Source organism: Lissotriton helveticus, chromosome 6, assembly GCF_964261635.1.
Source record: "Lissotriton helveticus chromosome 6, aLisHel1.1, whole genome shotgun sequence".
NCBI lineage: Eukaryota > Metazoa > Chordata > Amphibia > Caudata > Salamandridae > Lissotriton > Lissotriton helveticus.
This window is the reverse complement of record NC_136067.1, coordinates 614,644,524-614,665,029: the sequence shown is the minus strand read 5'-3', so window position 1 is coordinate 614,665,029 and position 20,506 is coordinate 614,644,524. Positions and strand designations below refer to the sequence as shown.

The window sequence follows — 20,506 nt, the reverse complement described above, 5'->3', positions numbered from 1 at the left end:
CAAACACATTTCATACCCTCTTTTGAATCTTACTTTGCTTACAAACATATATAATGAAATACTATTACTGGGAGAAGCTAAGTTCGATTGCAATGATTTTAATTCCTAACGAAAGCAGTGGAAGCTCTACAAATGGCCATTAAAATACACATTACTGAGTGTAAAATACAGATCTGCGACTTAAATGATTAGGGTGCAATTAAAGAGAAATCAGGATAATACATAAAAGGTGCTCAAACGAGCCACTGACAACAACAATGCTGCAAGAGAGAGATATAGGTGGAACATTAGTGCTCAGGCCCGTTCAGGTGTAAAGCTCTATGAAAGGAGTAAGTGGGTCACAGCCAGGCTCTCACTTCCAGGTGTGGGGAAAAACAGCTGGAATTCATCCCAATTATCCTACCCTATTAACAGTAAAGAAACTGATTTGCAGCACCAGGTGCAGGGTGACGGACTCCCCTCACCGCACCAGAAATCCTTTTTAGGTGCAAGCTTCCCTTCACTGTCCAGATGCAGAGACAGCATAAACCCCACCTCCTCACAGGCAAAAACGCAACAAAACACCACTTATCCAGCTGCAAAGGTACATCACCCAACCGATCAACAAAACAGTTTTGGGTACATTAAATACTCTTCGGCAGGGGTAATACAGCATCTCCGTACCCACTCCAACAGCAGGAATATAGCACCACTACCAGCGAAACAAACGCAGGGCAACCTCTTCAGTCTATTCCGCAAAAGGGACACTGCTCCCTTCACCAGCCTCAGCAGCTGGGGCTCAGCAGAGTCCAGGCCGCCATTGCTAGCTGTGATCGGTGGCTGCAGTGAGGGGGGCCATGGCCGACTCAGGTTCCAAGCGACACCCGGGGATGTGTTTTAGCAGCCCACTGCTTCAAATGGCACACAGCGCTGTTCCGTTACGGGTGCAGTCAGAGAACGGTCCTTACCATCCAAAAACCGGCTCTGGCTTCTGCTGCCGCCGGCCATCTTCCTTACTCCATGGCCGGCCCACCAGACCAAGCGCCGAGACCCGCCTCCTCCGGCAGCAGCCAGTGACGAGATCCGGCGTATGAAAGCGGCGGCCACAGAAGAACCTAGGCCTGGTGCGACAGTGCGGGGAGGTGCTTGCTGACACCCCGCCCCTGCAGGAGAGGCCTGTACTTGTTATGGCAGATTGCCTCGCACTCGCAGGTAAATAGAATGTAGTCAGAAGTGTTCTCACAGACACAGAGTCTGTGGTGCTCCCACAAACGTTACACATTCTTGTTTAGACTGTCTCCCGCTTCCAATTGCCTCTACTTCAATAGAAGCCCATTAACCCAAAAAAAAAACGATTATGTTGATAAAATCTCCCACTTTCTTTCCTCTTCTAAAATGTTTGCACGTACGGTATCAGGATGAACTGTAGTCACATATATCAACCTCACATGGGGAATTTTTGTTAAAGAGAGAAAGTCATGAAATGAAAGGGGCAGTACTGGTAGGCTTCTCCTTTATTCTCACACGTGAAATCCAAACGGAGGTGTTCAATAATTCTGTTGAGGATCACAAAACATAGCTGATGTATTTGCTGGCCGTGGTGGGGCTACGCCCTGAGTTGAGGACCTGGATGGTTGTACTATTAACGCACCACGAGGACAGAATTGTGAAAAACGTTTTCTTGTCCATATGAACAAAAAATGTCAACACTCTGGTTGAATTTGGGAATGTTTGGATAACAGAAATTATATTTATTTTTTATTTATTTAAGAAGTTTTATATAGCGCTGGCCTGACCCACAGGTATCGGAGTGCTTTACATAAGATACAATGCAGATAATCACATAAAACAATAAATGGGAGGTCGGCGGCTGAGAGTTCTGCTTCAAGGTCTTGCTGATTTCCACACAAGGTCCAAGCTACCATCTCCCTTGTTCTGTCCAAACTCGATTACGCCAATAGCCTCTACCACGGATCACCTTTAACAACCATGAAAAGACTACAACGGATTCAGAACTCGGCTGCCAGACTACTCTTGCATATCAAACAGCTAGACCACATTTCCCCTGCCTTGAAAGCCCTGCATCGGTTACCAGTTGCCAAAAGATCCACGTTCAAGCTGCTTTGTATCACCCACAAAGCAATACATGGAATGGGACCACTCTTCATCAGGAATAAAATCACCAAACACATTAAACAAAGGAACCTCCGCTCTAAAGGAGCATCACGCCTCAAAAACCCACCATACAAGAAAAAAAACATGGGTGGCACATCCTTCTCTTTTCAAGCAGCCAAACTATGGAACTCTTTACCCCCCAACATAAGGTCCACCAACAACCACCTTATCTTCAGAAAACTACTCAAGATTTGGCTCTTTCCCACATGAGCACCATATGCAAACAGAAATTTACAGCATATCCCTCTGTATACAAGCATTTGTTTTCACTATAGATATGTACCTATCTTTGTGTATTACTTTGTATAAACATGAAACATAATTATGTTGTTGAGAGAAAAAATAATAATATTAATAAATAAATAAAAATCCTCTTTGGTCTACATGTACATACTTCCATTGTGCATCTATGTACCTTCCATGTACTTGGATCTGTGTGTCTGTTACTTTTCTCCTTAAAAAGCATATCCAATGCACTACCCTATTTCTCATCCTGTGCCTCTATCAATATCTTTAATCTACATATACTTACCTCCTTTATGTATCTATATACTTTCAATGTAATTATGGATCTATATATTTATCACTTCTAATTTAGCATTTTCAATGCACTACCCTATTTCTCAGCCTATACTTCACTCAATATATCTTCTAGCCCAACCTTCTGACTCATCTCAAACTTCTTCTACTACTCCTTCCAATGCACTACCCTATCTCTCATCCTATACATCTATCAATATATCCTCTACATCCACTCTCTCATTTATCCCAAACCCCATACCACTACTATGGTTGCCAAAATAACCCTTTCTAGACTCTCTCCTACTCTACCCCTCCTTGCATCATTTGACACCTCTTTTACTATACCGATCCCCTAAAACAAACCTTTCTAAACTCTTCCCTCTGAGTCCTCCCCTCCAAAACAAATTTTTACTCATCCAAAAGCCTCCTCCTACTGCTAAGACCTAAAAAAAAAGAAAAATCCTTCACTCTTTTATCCCTCCACTATCCTTTTCAATCGAAATAAACAGACTAACATGTTCACTTCTCAAATTCCATATTAAACTATACTAATATACTACCCAAATAACTGAATAAGATATCCACTACTCAAATTACTTCATATTTTTTACTATACTAATTTTCAACAGTAATCCTTTATGGGTTCCGGAGTGGCATGCTACTCACCAGAAAAGCGCTTCAACACCCAAAAGGGGTAACAAGTGCTATATGAATGCAGATCTTTCTTCCCCTTTTATCCCTCCGCTATCCTTCTCACTCCAAGTATCGGACTAATATCCACCACTGAAATTACTCCATAAGCGTGGCTCAATGGTTAGAGCGGCAGACCCTTGCAGAGGTCTGGCCCGGGACCAGGGTTCAATTCCCGCCTCGGTGGCTCTTGGACTCAATCTCCCCGCACCTGATAATTCTCGCCTCGGTGCCTAGTCTAATCATGGGTCCCACTCTGTGACTCTGGGCAATAGCTTGCTTAATCTTCACAACGGCCCCAGCAGCGCTTGGATGGCTGGATTCACCTTGGGGGTGCCCAGGAGTAGACATTTCACATGGAAAAAGCCAGGAAGGGTTCCACAGCGGTATGAGTGCAGCGCCGGGACGCCCCGTCGCATGGGCAGCCGTGCGCTTTACAAATACAACACATTTACATTTACATATTTCACCATATTAATTCACCACTAATCCTTTGTAGGCTTCCTGAATAGCGTGTGTCAACAAGCTCTATATAATACAAACCTTTGTCATCCTCTATCCTTCTGCTATTATTCCAAATCCAAATAACTGACTAACCTATCCACCACTTAAAATGTACTTGCATGTTTCACTATACTAATTCAACACTAATCCTCTATGGGTCCCGGAATAGCGTGCTACTCGCAGAAAAAGTGCTTAGACGCCTCGTCAGGGATAGTAAGCGCTATATAAATGCAATTACAATACAAAACAATACAACACATAGGGCCTGTTTCCGGGCTCCGACTGCTAGGGAGCGGCCGAGGAACAAAGTTTTGAGTTGACTTGAATTTTACAAAGGAGGGCATAGTTCTGATGTGAGGGGGAATGGAGTTCCAGACTTTGGGCGCACTCCCGGTGAAGGATCGAGCCGCAGTTTCTTTGTTTTCGAGTTTTCAGCGGGATGAACAGAAGAGAGTTCGAGCTTCTGAGGTTTCTGGCCTGACCGGCTTTTTTGAGTTTAGCCGCCAAATATTCTGCTTTGCCCATGTGCAAGGCTTTGTGAGTGAGACACAATTATCACACAGTGTCCTGAAAGGTAAAAGTCATTAGACAGTTATAAATAGCATGCACATAGCATTGCTTCGGTGAACAAGAAGGAGATTACTCATTTTGTTGAATCCAAAGATAATTATTCATCTTTATGTTGTAGCATTCATTTCATGGTTGGAAGTACACAGTTAAGAACAGCACTGCATAGAATGTAATGTCAACCACAAGAAACTTGGTGCAACCAACGCGAATAAATAGTGCAAGTGGCGATGCAAGTGAAAGGAGAACAGAGAACAGCGTAGTCGGCGCACTGTGTTAAAAGTGCAAATTATATACAGTGAGTGGCTAAAACGGCGCGTGTGACATAGTGATATCACAGAGGGCACAATTAATTTAATAAATTTGGAGCCACTAAGGAAAAGTGCGCCTGTTAATCAGGCTGTTGGGTCGACGGCGTTTCGATCCGGAGCATTTCGGATCATCATCAGGACTGGTTGTCTGAATTGGAAAGTGCTTGAAGGATTCTTGAAAATTGGAGTCCTTGTAACCAACAGGGAGGGACGACTTGAAAAGGCCAGAGGATCACCGAAAGATCGGGTTGCTGGAAGAGGCTGGAGGAGGCTCGCTGTAGTTTTCAACGCGTGGAAAGTGCCTGTAAATCAGCCGTGTTTGATGAGTTTGTACTGAGAAACTCAGCGTTCTAGCCGGCCGCGTCAGTCAGCCATGCTTGATGGGCGCTGCATAAATCAGCGCGTCTGTCTCGATATCGGAGAAGATAATTACAAGGACTCCAATTTTCAAGAATCCTTCAAGCACTTTCCAATTCAGACAACCAGTCCTGATGATGATCCGAAATGCTCCGGATCGAAACGCCGTCAACCCAACAGCCTGATTAACAGGCGCACTTTTCCTTAGTGGCTCCAAATTTATTAAATTAATTGTGCCCTCTGTGATATCACTATGTCACACGCGCCGTTTTAGCCACTCACTGTATATAATTTGCACTTTAAACACAGTGCGCCGACTACGGTGTTCTCTGTTCTCCTTTCACTTGCGTCGCCACTTGCACTATTTATTCACATTTGTTGCACCAAGTTTCTTGTGGTTGTCATTACATTCTATGCAGTGCTGTTCTTAACTGTGTACTTCCAACCATGAAATGAATGCTACAACATAAAGATGAATAATTATCTTTGGATTCAACAAAATGAGTAATCTCCTTCTTGTTCACCGAAGCAATGCTATGTGCATGCTATTTATAACTGTCTAATGACTTTTACCTTTCAGGACACTGTGTGATAATTGTATCTTACCTACCCAGTCCTGACCTGGTCTATGGGTTATACTCCTGTCTTATCTATAAGGTTGTGAGTGAGACAGGCTGTTCTGAAACTAGCCCTCATTTCCACTGGGAGCCACTTGAGTTCTCTGAGTGCAGGAGAGATGTGGTCGAATTTCTTGATTCCGGTGACCATTCTGCCTGCCACGTTGAGCGTTGTTTTGAATGGAGCAAGATGTGATTTTGCTATTCCTGAGAGGACTGCATTTCCGTAGCCCAGTCTTGATAATACCAATGCTTGGGTGGCCTGTTTGAGATCATTGGGCTGGATGAAAGGTTTTATTTTGTTCAGTAGTTTTAGGTTAAGGAAGGCGCTCTTAGCTGAGTTCTTGATGTGTATGGACATGTCGAGTTTCGGGTCTAGCGTGATGCCTAGTGATTGACAGAGCCGGCCAGGGTGAGGTTGCCATTGATCACATCAATAGCTTGTAGCCATTCAGCAATTTGGGGGTTCGCCTCTTTGTTCGAGATGAGGAGCACTTCGGTTGTGTCGGGATTTAGTTTTAGGTGGTTTCTTGACAGTCACTGTTGGATATCTCTCAGTACGTCATTGAGTCGTTGAATGTCCCTTATGGAGGTGGTTTCCAAGTAGATCTGAGTATCGTCTGCATAAAGATGGAAGCAGATGTTGGTTTTTTTAAGTAGTTTGGTGAGGGGTTCTATGTAGATGTTGAAAAGTTGCGGAGAGAGCACTGAGCCTAGGGGGATTCCCTTATTGACTGGATGCCGGTCGGACGTAAAGTTTTTGATTTTGATTTTTTGGGTGCGGTTATGTAGGAAAGAGGAGAACCATTGGAGGACCACCTCGCCAAGACCGGTTCTTTCTTGGAGAGTCCTAATGAGAAGTTTGTGGTCTACTGTGTCAAATGCTGCCGATAGGTCAAGGAGAATGAGGAGGCAGCATTTTTGTGCTGCAGCCTTTTCTGAAGCCAGACTGATGGGAGTCGAGGAGTTTGATATTGTCCAAGTGTTGGGTTAGTTGTTGGAGTATGCATCTTTCTAGGGTTTTGGACAGTAGAGGGAGGTTAGAGACCGGTCTAAAGTTATATAGATCCTCTGTGTCAAGGCCGGGTTTTTTCAACAGAAGCGTGACCTGCCCAACTTTAAGGCAATCTGGCATGACTCCACTTTTCATGGAGCTGTTTATGATCGTGCACCAGAGGGGTGCAAGGGAGAGCTTCAGCTTTTTGGTCAGTTGGGGTGGGATGGGGTCTAGGATATGAGATGAGGGTTTGGCGGTGGAGATGAGATTGATTATCTCGGTTTCCTGCATGGGGCGGAAGATTAGCCAGGGTATCGTAGAGGGAGAGGGGCAAAGTCATCTACCTCCGACGAGCTGTTCTTTGTGAGGGGGGTGATGTTGTTGTCTAGTGAGAGTTCAATCTTAGTGAACTTGTCGTTAAAGAAGTTGGCAAAGTTGTTGCAAAGTTCTTTGGACGCCTGTATTGAAGAAGTAGCGGGCTTGGAGGTTTGTTGCCTGATGATTTTGTATAGCTCTTTGGGCCTGTTTTTTGCAGTATCCAGTGCGGATAGGAAGAACAAGGATTTTTTGTTCTTGATGTGGTTGTTATACTTCCTGCAGGGTGTTTTGAGTTGTTCTCGGAGGGTGGTTGTAGGATTATTCCTCCAGCATCTTTCTGTGGTTCTTAGTTCTCTCCTTTCGGAGTTGATGTCATTGTTGAACCATGATTTGGACGGAATGGCTCTTCTTTTTTTAGCTTCAAGGGGGCTAGTTGGTCAATCATGGCCTCCAAATTTGAGTTGTAGAGTAAAGTGAGTTTGGTTGTGGTGAGGTGGTCGTTGGCGCAGGGAAGGAGCAAGCTTTTCCTTTCTTCTCTGGCGGCCATGGGAATCTGGGTGAGGTTTCTAGCCCATTTGGGGGGTCTTGCGCGGGTGGCTGAGAAAGCATTTTTTGGTTAATGTGGAATAAGACCAAGTGATGGTCCGACCAGTCCACGGGGAGTATGTGGTCGATCGTAATTGAGTCTTGTTGAGCAATAATGGCATCCAAGGTTGCTCCTTTATAGTGCGTTGCCTCTGAGCAGTGTTGAGATAAGTTGTCACGGAGAAGGTTGGATAGCATTTGAATTAACGGGTTGTTGGTTCCATTCCAACGTAGGTTTAGGTCACCAAGAATTAGGTTGTTAGCGTCTCTTAGTGCGCAGTGGGCAATCAGGTCGGCTAAATGTTCACCGAATGTGGTGGTGTTGCCTGGTGGGTGATAGAGAAGGTGGCAAAGTAATGATCCATTATCCTTCATCTTGATATTGACGGTAAGACATTCAAAGGAGCTGTACTTACAAGAATCCATTTCCATGATGGTGATGTTGTCCTTATGAATGATAGCTACACCTCCCCCTCGTTGATCTTTTCTGTCTTTGTTAATGATGGTTGTTAGAAATGGGGTAGCGTGGTGCAGAGCGGGCGGGCCAAACTCCAGAGGAAATGTGTAAAGCACCCGCGCATCACACACAGGCGACACACAAGACACTCTACAAAAAGAGACCACGCCAGGTTAGGTGAAAAAATAACTTGTGTATTATGTAAACACAGTATAATCACAGAATTCTCTACACTGCGCCAACTGGCGGCAAGTCAATATGTACTGGGGGATCACAAGTGCAGATGAACTGTGCCAGCTAGGCACCAGGTAACCATTTACAGGGGGATTATATACATGGCAGGGCCATTCGGGCCGCTGCCAGAACCATTGCAAAAGGACAAAGGATAAATTAGAGTCCGTAAGCAATAGAGGTGTCACAGTCCGTACCTACTGGGGAATGGAAGTAACTTTAGCATCAGCACATTATGTATAACAGTGTATGTGTACCGACCAGTAACTTCTGGCAACACCAGATGCTTGGCCACCCTGCAATAAACGTTAGGCAGACAACAAAGTAGGCATAAACCTGTGGCATAAATCACAACAGCCTCAATCCTGCAATAAAAACACCATGGCATGACATTAGACCTTAAACATCTACAGGAGGAAACTCAATAGACATAAGCATGTGAATCGGAGGCATATCAACAATACTTCAGTGGCCTCAATAGCCTTAGCATGAATCAGGAGCATGCAGGCATCCTAGCATGGCATCAGGCAGGATCACATGGGGCATACACCAGCAGTGGGCAATATCCTCAGTATAGGAGCATTAGGCGTTATCATTAGGCATCACTCCCATTAGCATTCGGCATTAGGCCCAACATGTGAGCATGACGTCAGGTCACTACAGGTAGCCCCTCTTACGCACAGGTTCTCTAAAGGTAACATTTCTTAGGCACATGGTCAACTCAGGCAATATTTCTTATGCTCCTTTTCCGTAAAGGCAACATTCCCTATGCAAATACTCAAGACATGCAACATTGCTTTTGTGATCATCCAATGTAGGTAATCATTCCTAGGCAAGTATTCCCTGCTGGTAAACGTAGTCAAATATTTATGGAAGGCAGGTCATTAGGTCCACTTGGACAGGTAAATCAGATAACAAAGCTCTTGTGGTTATATCTGCAATAGGGTGACATGCCCTACATAAAGATATTAACTATGGGCAACCTGTTTCATGCCGATATGTCTGCAAGGCAGGTAACACTTCCAGGCAGATTCATTACAGGGGACAACTCCCTGGCAGAAGCTCATTGCAGATTTGAAGAGGGCCCGTCAGCAGGGGCAGTTCGCAGACAGTCCTTATGCGTGTCTGAGAGTCTGTTGTCAAGCGGTCAGGCCCCAGGATCCCCTGACTCACCAGACAGTCCTTGTTGGGGTAGTCCGTTACTGCAGCAACGCCGGCACTGGCAGGCGCAGGGAACCCCTACACCCAGGCAGCCCGCTCCTCCCTTGACTCAGGGTCTTGCCTGGGGGGTTGGATCACTCTTCTGCCTTGCGGAGGTTGGTCGGAGGGATTCCGGGGCTCCTGTCCCTCATTCGGAGCCCCTGACGCGAAAGCCTAAAGCGGTCCGGGCTGCCAAACTGGTTCCTCGCTCTGCTTCCTGGAGGCACGGCCGATGACGCGGCTGGCGCCCCGGTTGTTAGGCGACGCTCCCTTCTCGCGCGCTCGGCTCAGCGCGGTCTCGGCGGCGACCGCAGCGGCCCTCACTCCGCTTTGGGGGCCGCGACAGCGATTGGGACAACGGTGCCATCCTTCGTCGTGGTGCCTGTGCGGCGGCGGTGATTTTGGGCCCGATCACTCTCCCTATGGCGGTACAGGGGCCGTGGCGATGAGTCCGGCCCCACAGCAGCGCTTCTCCACACAGCCTATGCGCTCACCTCAGCTGCCGTGATCTTGGGCACAGGGCGCTCGCGGCCCGCCCGACGTCAACTTCAGGTCTTGGCCTCACAACAGCGCATTAGCACATCGCTTGGAATCACCCGCAAGAGGTAGGCTGCACAGCGCTACACGGACACAGCGCTTCCCTTCCTCCTCAGCGCTTCCTCTCCCACCCCACCGGGGCTGCAGCAGCGATTCTTGGCCCACACCGCTCCTGCAGACTCGGCCCTGGCTCTCAGGGACCCGGGCTGCACGGTGATCGGCGCAGGCAGCGCTTCTTCAGGCCTAGCGCTTATTAATTAGGGCACAAACAGGTTCTGGGCACACAGCAGCACTCCAGCACTGCTCTCACAGAAAAGGGCAAGCTCTCGAATGTCAGCGCATAGTGGGCTCATCGCTTTCAGGAAGTGGCAGATTCTGGCAATGTAGCGCTTCTCACCTTGGGGTAGTCCGGGCCGGTCCACTATATAGCGCCTTTCTTCTGGTCATCAAGCAAATAGTCCCACTGGGTGCTAGGGTGCAGGCAGGGCACAGATGTAGCCCTCACCAGGCGCTGGGTAGGAGAGCAGCGGGCACTACTGGGCAAGGTCCGCAGTCAGTGGGCACTCATCAGGACAGGGCTGTAGGTCCTAGGAACCGTCAGCCTCTGCACTCCTCCTGATACAGCCGCCTTTACTCTGGCAGTGGAGCTCTCTCTAGCCCTGTGGACAGCAGAGGGGTTACTATTGGGCACAGGGGCCAGCACACAGGCCCATGTGGCGGTACCTCCTGGCAGCAGGTCCCCTCACGTTAATGCCCACGCTCTGACTGAGCACATGGTGGCACAGCCCACCTACTTATACGCCCCTCACCCCATCTACTAGACAGTGCCAGAAGCTTCTAGAAGCATCTGGAAAAACTGGTTCTAATTGGCTAGGGGGAGAAGTAGAGGAGTAGAGCACCCTGGGTGCCAGGTTTTCCTCCAAAGGCTAGGGGTGCTGGGAAACAACAACTTGACTGGCAACCCCTGCACAGGCAGGCAGGCACACAGAAATGTCGTCCATTTTAAAAGTGACATTTCTCCACAATAGCACAAATAAATCTGCGCACGCCATTGCACAGCATGTGTCACTGCATCTCACACCACACATGGCCTATACAATCTTCTACCATGGGGGAGATATCCTCTAATGGGGGGCGAAAAAGCGAAAAAATTCAGGAGAAAGGGCAAAGTCCAACACAACTCCCCCCCAGCCAAAAGCCAAGGGTTACCAATCAATGCCTTGATGGACTTCCCGGCTTGGGGCGAGAAAACGTGGACACAGGCCCGCCACTACAGGGGTACCTGCTGGTTCTCCACCACTCTGGAACCCGATGGTTCCCTCTCTCAAACCTCCCTTGGCCAACTAAGCCACCCCACTGGTGCTCTCTAGCTGGTTGCGGCCAGGACCGGCCCCTAGGCCATCCAGATGTCTCTGGCCCTTGCTCTCTCACAGAGTGGTGGGGCTTTAGCCCCAGGCCCGTAGTACCCGTTGACCACTCTCCTTCTCCTCCTTGCAGCTCCAAACTGCCACTGGTCCTCCCACCTGGGATCCACACCCTCAGGCTGACCAGCAATCAGGGGCGAGGCTCTCCTTCCCCTATCACTCCTTTTGGGGTTCTGCCCTCTCCTCCTATGTGGGGCACCCTCAGACCACCACTCTCTCACTCATCCAGGCTCGTGGCCCTCCAACTGCTCCATCAACCCAGGGTCTAAACCCTTAGGTTGACCCGGTGCCAGGGGCGAGTCCTCCCTCCCCCTGCACTCCCTCCCAGAGTTCTGCACCCTCCCAAGTGGAGTAGTACTCCTGGAAGACAATTCTGGGGGACACTGCTTACAGATGTCCCACCCGCCAGGTCATGCAGTACCTGTCCCTGGCCTCCCAAGACAGGATCTAAGCCCTGTGGCTGAGCCGGTGCCAGAGGCGAGCACTTCCTCTTTCTGCACCCCTTCCAGAGTTCCGCACCCTCCCACCTGGAGAAGTACCCCTGGAAGTCAAACCGGTAGGGACCTTGATTACAAGCGCCCCTCCCTCCAGGTCAGGCAACCCCTGAACCTGGCATCTCAGCCCAGGATCTAAACCCTGCGACTGAGCAGACCCCGAACCTCTGGAGCTCAGATTACAGATGCCCCGGGTTCTCCTGACACTAGGGGCTCCCCTTCACTGGATGGTACATCAAGACAGCCTAGGCTCTCAACCTGGCGTTTCCTTATAGAACTCACCAGACCCTGAGACTGCGGTTGGGGCACCTCGGGACACCTCCCCGTCTCACTCCTTCCTGTAGATAGGATGTGTGGCCCTACCACCCTCTCACTTCCCTGGGACCTAGCTGAGCAATTCTGCACCTCTCCCGCCTCGCTGGGTCAGAAATCCCTGCACCATTCCCTTCAGGACCACTCTCCAATGCCCTCTCAGACTCTCTGGCACTCACCCAAAGGTCTGCCTCCCGTGCAAGTTCCCTGGGGTCAGAGAACCCACACTGCAACAGGCGGTGCGCAACCTGGGAAAACAACCTCTTAGCATGTGCTCCTTGAAAACTACCTGGCACAGCCCTTCCCAATCATTCACCGTGCCACACTCCATCCACTCATCCAGTGCGGTCCAACACACGTCCACAAACTCCCCCCAAGGCTAATGGGACAGTTTCTTGCCGCCCCTAAATTCCAACCTGCCCTCCTTCTCCTGGGGATCAGGCACCATCTTCCTGGCTCTGGGAGTAGGACTTCCCACACTGGATTCACTCCCGCTGCCACCAATGGATCCCACCCTCACCGGTGAATCCAGACCACAGAAACCGCTCTCAGGGGACAGCCTACCCTCCTGAACTAGTCTCTCCCTGGCGAAGGACCTCTCTTCCTCCGCCATCCTCTCCTGCGCTAGGACCTTCTCGGTCTCTAGCCTCTTCTCCTCCACCCTCAGCTGCGCTATCTCCTTGGCGTGCTCTACCCTGAGCCTCTCCAAAGCCAGCTGATGGTCCCTTTCTTCCCTCCTATCCACCCTCTCTTCTGGGGACAGAGAAAGGGATGGGACAGTGCCCCCGGGACTGGACCCAGCACGGGACTCCCTGTCTATGGGGCCCTCACGACCTACTGGTGTCCCCGTCCTGTCATCTTGCACCTCCTGTTCAGGATCCTTAGGGCCACCCTCCTGGCATACGGCCAGGACCCTCTCTTGCTCATACTCATAGTGCTCCCGGTCCCACTCATCCTCTTGCCATTTAATCAGGAATCCCTGAAGGCCTGACTTGGTGTCTGACCAACTTACTGTTATACCTCTCTCTCACAGAATCCCCTCAATTCTGCCACACTGTACTTAAACAGACGGTCAAAATCAAAGGCAGATTCCATTTTGGCAAGACACCAAGATGCAGTGCAAGAAAAGGGACCTAGGTGCAAGAGCTGCCCCCAGGAGTGCACAATTCAAAATTACACTTTCAGGGCGCAACAAAATCAGGAACAATAATCCCCAAAACCTGTGATTACTCTAAACCTGTGATTCTTTCAAATGCTCAGTTTGCAGTGCAACCCGTTGTCGCTGTGGTACTGCGCGAACATAAGTCCTATCCCGCTGCTGAACACCAATGTTAGAAATGGGGTAGCGTGGTGCCGAGCGGGCGGGCCATACTCCAGAGGAAATGTGTAAAGCACCCGCGCAGCACACACAGGCGACACAGAAGGCACACTACAAAAAGAGACCACACCAGGTTAGGTGAAAAAATAACTTGTATATTATGTAAACACAGTATAATCACAGAAATCTCTACACTGCGCCAACTGGCGCTAAGTCAATATGTATCGGGGGATCACAGGTGCAGATGAACTGTGCCATCTAGGCACCAGGTAACCATTTACAGGGGGGATTATATACATGGCAGGGCCAATCGGGCCGTTGCCAGAACCATCGCAAAAGGACAACGGATAAATGAGAGTTCGTAAGCAATAGAGGTGTCACAGTCCGTACCTATTGGGGAATGGAAGTAAACTTAGCATCAGCACATTATGTATAACAGTGAATGTGTACCGACCAGTAACTTCTAGCAACACCAGACGCCTGGCCACCCTGCAATAAACGTTAGGCAGACAAAAAAGTAGGCATAAACCTGTAGCATAAATCACAACAGGCTCAATCCGGCAATAAAAACACCATGGCATGATATTAGGCCTTAAACATCTACAGGAGGCAACTCAATAGGCATACGCATGTGAATCTGAGGCATATCAACAATACTTCAGTGGCCTCAATAGCCTTAGCATGAATCGGGAGCATGCAGGCATCCTAGCATGGCATCAGGCAGGATCACATGGGGAATACACCAGTAGTGGGCATTATCCTCAGTGTAGGAGCAATAGGCGTTATCATTAGGCATCACTTTCATTAGTAATTCATTACAGGGGACAACTCCCTGGCAGAGGCTCATTGCAGATTTGAAGAGGGCCCGTCAGCAGGGGCAGTTCGCAGACAGTCCTTATGCGTGTCTGAGAGTCTGTTGTCAAGCGGTTAGGCCCCAGGACTCACCAGACAGTCCTCGTGGGGTAGTCCGTTACTGTAGCAACGCCGGCACTGGCAGGCGCAGGCGCAGGGCGTCCCTACCCCCAGGCAGCCCGCTCCTCCCTTCACTCAGGGCATTGCCTGGGGGGGGATCTCTCTTCTGCCTTGCGGAGGTTGGTCAGAGGGATTCCGGGGCTCCTGTCCCTCATTCGGAGCCCCTGACGCAAAAGCCCGAAGCGGTCCGTGCTGCCGAGCTGGTTCCTCGCTCTGCTTCCTGGAGGCGCCGCCGATGACGCGGCCGGCGCCCAGGTTGCTAGGTGACACTCCCTTCTTGCTGCCTCACAACAGCGTACCAGCACAGCGCTTGGAATCACCCGCAAGAGGTAGACTTGTTATGTATTATTTTAGGACCCTATTGTAAGTTTCCCGATTCATGCCCTTATATAGGTATAAATCACCATATCCTTATATAGGCATAGAAATCATAACCATATTTAGGCATAGCTCATGCAGTCCAAATACAGCAGGGCTATTTTCACTAGTTCCAAAAATCCACAACGATTTCTTGGAAAACTCAACTTCAGCAGCTAGGGACTTCCCCTTGCTTAAATATTGATTTGTCCAAGAACTCATAGAGTTTTCACAGAACTGAGACTCTTTGATGATGTTATTATGTCCAACTGTACATCAAACTCGGCACCTTCACGGTATAAATATGCCCACACTCGCCCAAGCAAACACATGGTGGTTTGGAGAAGTTCGACTATCTACTTGCCCGACGCGTCCTGCTACAGCAAGTGCCGAAGGAAGCCGACCCACCAGCAGACGCACTGAACTGAGAGAGACGCTGTCTTTTCTACTGCCGAGAAATCCAGCTCCAGTGTTTCCAAGCTACCCTTGCGGGTTGTTGGGAAATCGAGTCCCGAGACCGACCTTCTTCATTCTAAACTAAGGTACGGAGCTGATTAGATTCTTAGAGAAATCTTGGGCAGATTCTTGGCAAAAGAATACTACATTTATGCTACACCGCACTTACTTCTTAGCTCGTACTAAGCTTGGGTTAGGTACACCGGGGTAGGCGAATTTTAGAAGCACCAGTCAAGTACTTTTAGCCTCTGTTATTTATTTATGTATTTATATATGGTTTAGGAACCATACAATGCTCTTACAGTATTATTTTATTCTACTATTTATACTGTATGCATTATATTTTACAACCAGTTTTACGATTGTAGCAGTTCATTTCTTATGCTTGAGAAAGAAGACTGTTCAATAAAACCTTTTATTGAAAACGTCCGTCTTTCTACTTTCTCTGCACCTCTAAGTGAAACGAAGCATCCACGATTGACTGAGTGAAATATCTATCTATTGTTTCCACGACTCTGAAGATACGTTTTATCTTGGGGAAACAAAGTTTTCATGTTTATGCGGTTGCCAGAGACTAACCCCTTCTTGTGAATTCGAGAACGTTTCTAGTGACCTCAGAGCTAGCTGGCAAACATAATTAAGTCTAGTATATTCGATAGAGACCTAGTCGACCTCAGTCCTACGTCTAATCTATAGGATATATTATTCCAATGCGCAGAGCCTATTGGGAATATAGGAACTACACTACATGGCGCCCAACGTTTGGTAAGGCACTAATTTAACTTTAGATACAAGAGTAACTCAGTGGTGCTTTTCACAGAGACCCCTTTATCCCATAAAAACTCCAATAGACGTCTGGAGTGGGTTAAAGGATAACATATCTGCCTTAAACTGAGTAGGAGGAAAAATCCTATGTATTATTTTTGGTTTTGTTCAACGTTGAAGGATACAGTGTCCCAAAATATTGTGCACCTTATCTATATTTCCTTGAAACTTGCTCTGGAAAACTTCTTAACAAAATGTCCACGAGGATAATCCCGGGGGCAGTGGAGCTGCAAGAACTGCAGCCCAACCGGTTTTTGACGTTACAGGGTTCCAACAACATTACCCTGATGCTATAATCATCCCGGAAAACGTGAGGAAAAGCATAGCTATAAAGCTTATAGAAAATGGCCTATCAGCAAAAGGTGGTAGAGTCATATTTGTCATAGAGGCACATGAATATCGGCAGACAGAGGTATTCTATTCATGGATTGTCTTTCCACAGGCAAATCCAACAACACATGTATTCCGCTTCTATAAGATAGAGGAACCTCCAGCGGAATACGTTCCTTTCGAGGACATTGAAATTCCACTAACTTACCAAGAGCATCAGCTCTGGTTTAAAGGTGCCCTACAACATCAAAATCACATTACCAGGCTCGGTCCACTAGGTAAACCAGGATCTACATGGCCGGTACTAGCCAGCTATACACCACATCCTGACATTGAACAAATGATAGAACCAGAACTGTTAGCTCAAAGCTATACAAAAGAGGATGATGGACGGAGCGTTTGAATGAATCAAACACTCACCCCCAGTCAACTGATCTGGGTTTAATCCATCACTATTCTTTAGTTCACTCAGCCACCCCAGTTCAGACATGGCTATATGCAAATCAGTCTGACCCTGTGCCTTGTGGGAACAGTCCAGCCCGAACTGCCAAGCCATGTCTTCCCTGGACCGGAAACAAGCATCCTGGGACCGGTTTCGGATTCATAATCCTCATCAGCCAGGCTATCTTGAATCCAGTAGCCAAGTGAACAAGGGACTCACGGCTGAGCATACCCTGCCACACTTAGGGCGAACAAAGCGATACAAAAGAGGATGATGGACGGAGCGTTTGAACGAATCAAACACTCACCCCCAGACAACTGATCTGGGTTTAATCCATCACCATTCTTTAGTTCACTCAGCCACCCCAGTTCAGACATGGCTATATGCAAATCAGTCTGACCCTGTGCCTTGTGGGAACAGTCCAGCCCGAACTGCCAAGCCATGTCTTCCCTGGACCGGAAACAAGCATCCTGGGACCGGTTTCGGATTCATAATCCTCATCAGCCAGGCTATCTTGAATCCAGTGGCCAAGTGAACAAGGGACTCACGTCTGAGCATACCCTGCCACACTTAGGGCGAACAAAGCGATACAAAAGAGGATGATGGACGGAGCGTTTGAACGAATCAAACACTCACCCCCAGTCAACTGATCTGGGTTTAATCCATCACCATTCTTTAGTTCACTCAGCCACCCCAGTTCAGACATGGCTATATGCAAATCAGTCTGACCCTGTGCCTTGGGGGAACAGTCCAGCCCGAACTGCCAAGCCATGTCTTCCCTGGACCGGAAACAAGCATCCTGGGACCGGTTTCGGATTCATAATCCTCATCAGCTAGGCTATCTTGAATCCAGTGGCCAAGTGAACAAGCTCAGCTAAAACAATTATTTAAAATACATAGACAATTGGTACAATATGTCATGCGGACCTTAACAGTCCAACCTGCTATAAGAATTCCACAGCACACCCCTTATCAGGGGAACACAAACAAAATCACACCACAGACTATACAGTCAGTAATCGGTAAGTTGCCCGCAAAAAGGGAACAAATTCCATTCTGGTTAGCCCAGAAAATTACTCAAATAGAGGCAGTATTTCCCGATGGTACACCTCATCAGGAACACAGGATTCTAACACTCTGTTTACCAATGGGGATTGCACTACACGTAGAGGACTGTGACACTTGGGGTACAGTCTTTGCTTCAATCTACTCAAAAACACATGGTGTCCCGTCTATGGTGGTAATACCAGACGTTCTGAGACAGATTCAAAATGAATACGCTCCAGAACCGGCCTTGAATCTTGATATGAAATTACTGAAAGATTTCAAACAGGTCTCAGCTATCTTATTAGCTAACATTAAAGGTGAAGCAGCATCAGTGGCAATCCGCCAAAAATTAATAGAACTTGATATTACTGAGCAACCGTATGAACTTGCCAGAATTATTGAAACATCCTATGAAGAATTAGGAAGAGATAGTTTGGTAGGGAAACCTGTAAAGCCTGAACTAACAGAAAATCCTGAAAAAGTTTTTACCAAAAACAATCTAACTACTCCTAAAAAGAAATGGGAAAATAGTAGACAGTCACTTCCTACAGAGAAGCGCTCTCAGTCCAGAAGTAGATCTCCTCAAAAGGAGCACTCTGAAAAGAGATATAACCTTAGAAATAGGGATAATATAAGAAAACCTGATAGATATCAAGATACTGATACACAATCCTCTCGTACCTTTCAGACTTCCTCGCAGAAATCCGAAAGAAGAGGACAATCAGAAAAAAAGAACGCATGAAGTCCAAAGACGATCAACACGTTGCAAAAAATAAGAAAACTCAATTCTCCAAAAAGAAGGTAGCAAGTATTAAAATCAGACATGCCGAGGATCTTGAGGACACAACTCAAGAACGGGGAGTGGGCCCAGACAATGCTGGACAGCGCAGCAGAGGTCACCTTAGCTCATAGGATCCTGAAAGATCATCTGGAGAAAGTGGATCTGAATGAATACATTCAGGTTGAAACTGCATACACCAGCGTTAGTGTACCCCATAAGTTATATGAAGTAACTCTCCGAATAGAGGGGGATATAACTAGGAAGATAAAAGCACTCCTTTGGGAAAAATTATCTAAAGGTTATGACATCCTTCTAGCTGAAAAAGACTGGCCACCTGAATTTGTCAGGGAGTGCCCACATGGCGAAGAGATCATTCTGCCAGCCTTCTCTAATCGTGTTCCTATTCATAAAAAATACACCTATGCCAGAAAATGGGCTGTTGCCCAGGCTCCAGCATTATATAAAAATCATGTGGGATGGGATGAGGACTCTCCTCACCATAAGTTCCAGTTAAAAAATCAACCAACTGCTCAGAAGCAGTATCCAGTTAAGCAGGAAGCTAAAAAACAAGTCAGGGAGATCTTAGATCAACTTGAATACCAAGGGGTGATTGAAACATGCACCTCGTCAATGAACAATCCTTTGTTTCCTGTCTCCAAACTAAGTATGGGCGAAATTTGTGAATTCATACGAAAGCGAACTCGCAATCCGCAAAATCCGCGAATTTGTGCGAATTTGCGGATTTGTTTTGCGTGTTCGCGAGGATTTTTGCCAGTTCGCGAGGGTTTTTTACAAGTTCGGGAACGCGAACTTACTTGTGTGGTCGCAACGGTCGCGACCATGTTGTTTCTACGTGTCCAGCCTGTTTGCGACCCTGTGGTTCATCACGGCCACCCTCCGGTTCATCACTGCCACCCTCTGGTTCACCACTGCCACCCTCTGGTTCATCACAGCACCCTTTGGTTCACCACTGTCACCCTCTGGTTCACCCCTGTCACCCTCTGGTTCACCCCTGCCACTCTCTGGTTCATCACAGCACCCTCTAGTTCACCACTGACACCTTCTGGTTCACCACTGTCACCCTCTGGTTCACCTCTGTCACCCTCTGGTTCATCACAGCACTCTCTGGTTCACCACTGCCACCCTCTGGTTCACCCCTGCCACCCTGTGGTTTACCACTGCCACCCTGTGGTTCACCACTGCCACTCTCTGGTTCACCACTGCCACCCTCTGGTTCAACCCTGCCACCCTCTGGTTCAGCACTGTCACCCTCTGGTTCACCACTGCCACCCTCTGGATCACCACTGCCACTCTCTGGTTCACCACTGTCACCCTCTGGTTCATCACAGCACCCTCTGGTTCACCACTGCCACCCTCTGGTTCACCCCTGCCACCCTCTGGTTCAGCACTGTCACCCTCTGGTTCACCACTGCCACCCTCTGGTTCATCACATCAGCCTCTGGTTCACCACTGCCACCCTCTCGTTCGCCACTGCCACCCTCTGGATCATCAATGCCACCCTCTGGTTCATCACTGCCACCCTCTGGTTTGCCACTGCCACCCTCTGGATCATCACTGCCACCCTCTGGTTCATCAATAACACCCTCTGGTTCATCACAGCACCCTCTGGTTCACCACTGCCACCCTCTGGTTCATCACTGCCACCCTCTGGTTCACCACTGCCACCCTCTGGATCATTAC

General features: G+C 48.1%; 1 protein-coding gene across 1 annotated transcript in view; it reads right to left on the bottom strand.

The window, feature by feature from the left end:
* Window positions 1-1,108, bottom strand: part of SENP6 (SUMO specific peptidase 6) — a 744,657-nt gene extending 743,549 nt beyond the window's left edge. Inside the window, exon 1 of the mRNA XM_078648082.1 lies at window positions 948-1,108. Within this exon, the coding sequence (XP_078504208.1) occupies window positions 948-987 (40 nt within the window). The 5' untranslated portion in view covers window positions 988-1,108. The remainder of the gene's footprint in view (window positions 1-947) is intronic.
* Window positions 1,109-20,506: the final 19,398 nt, after the last annotated feature.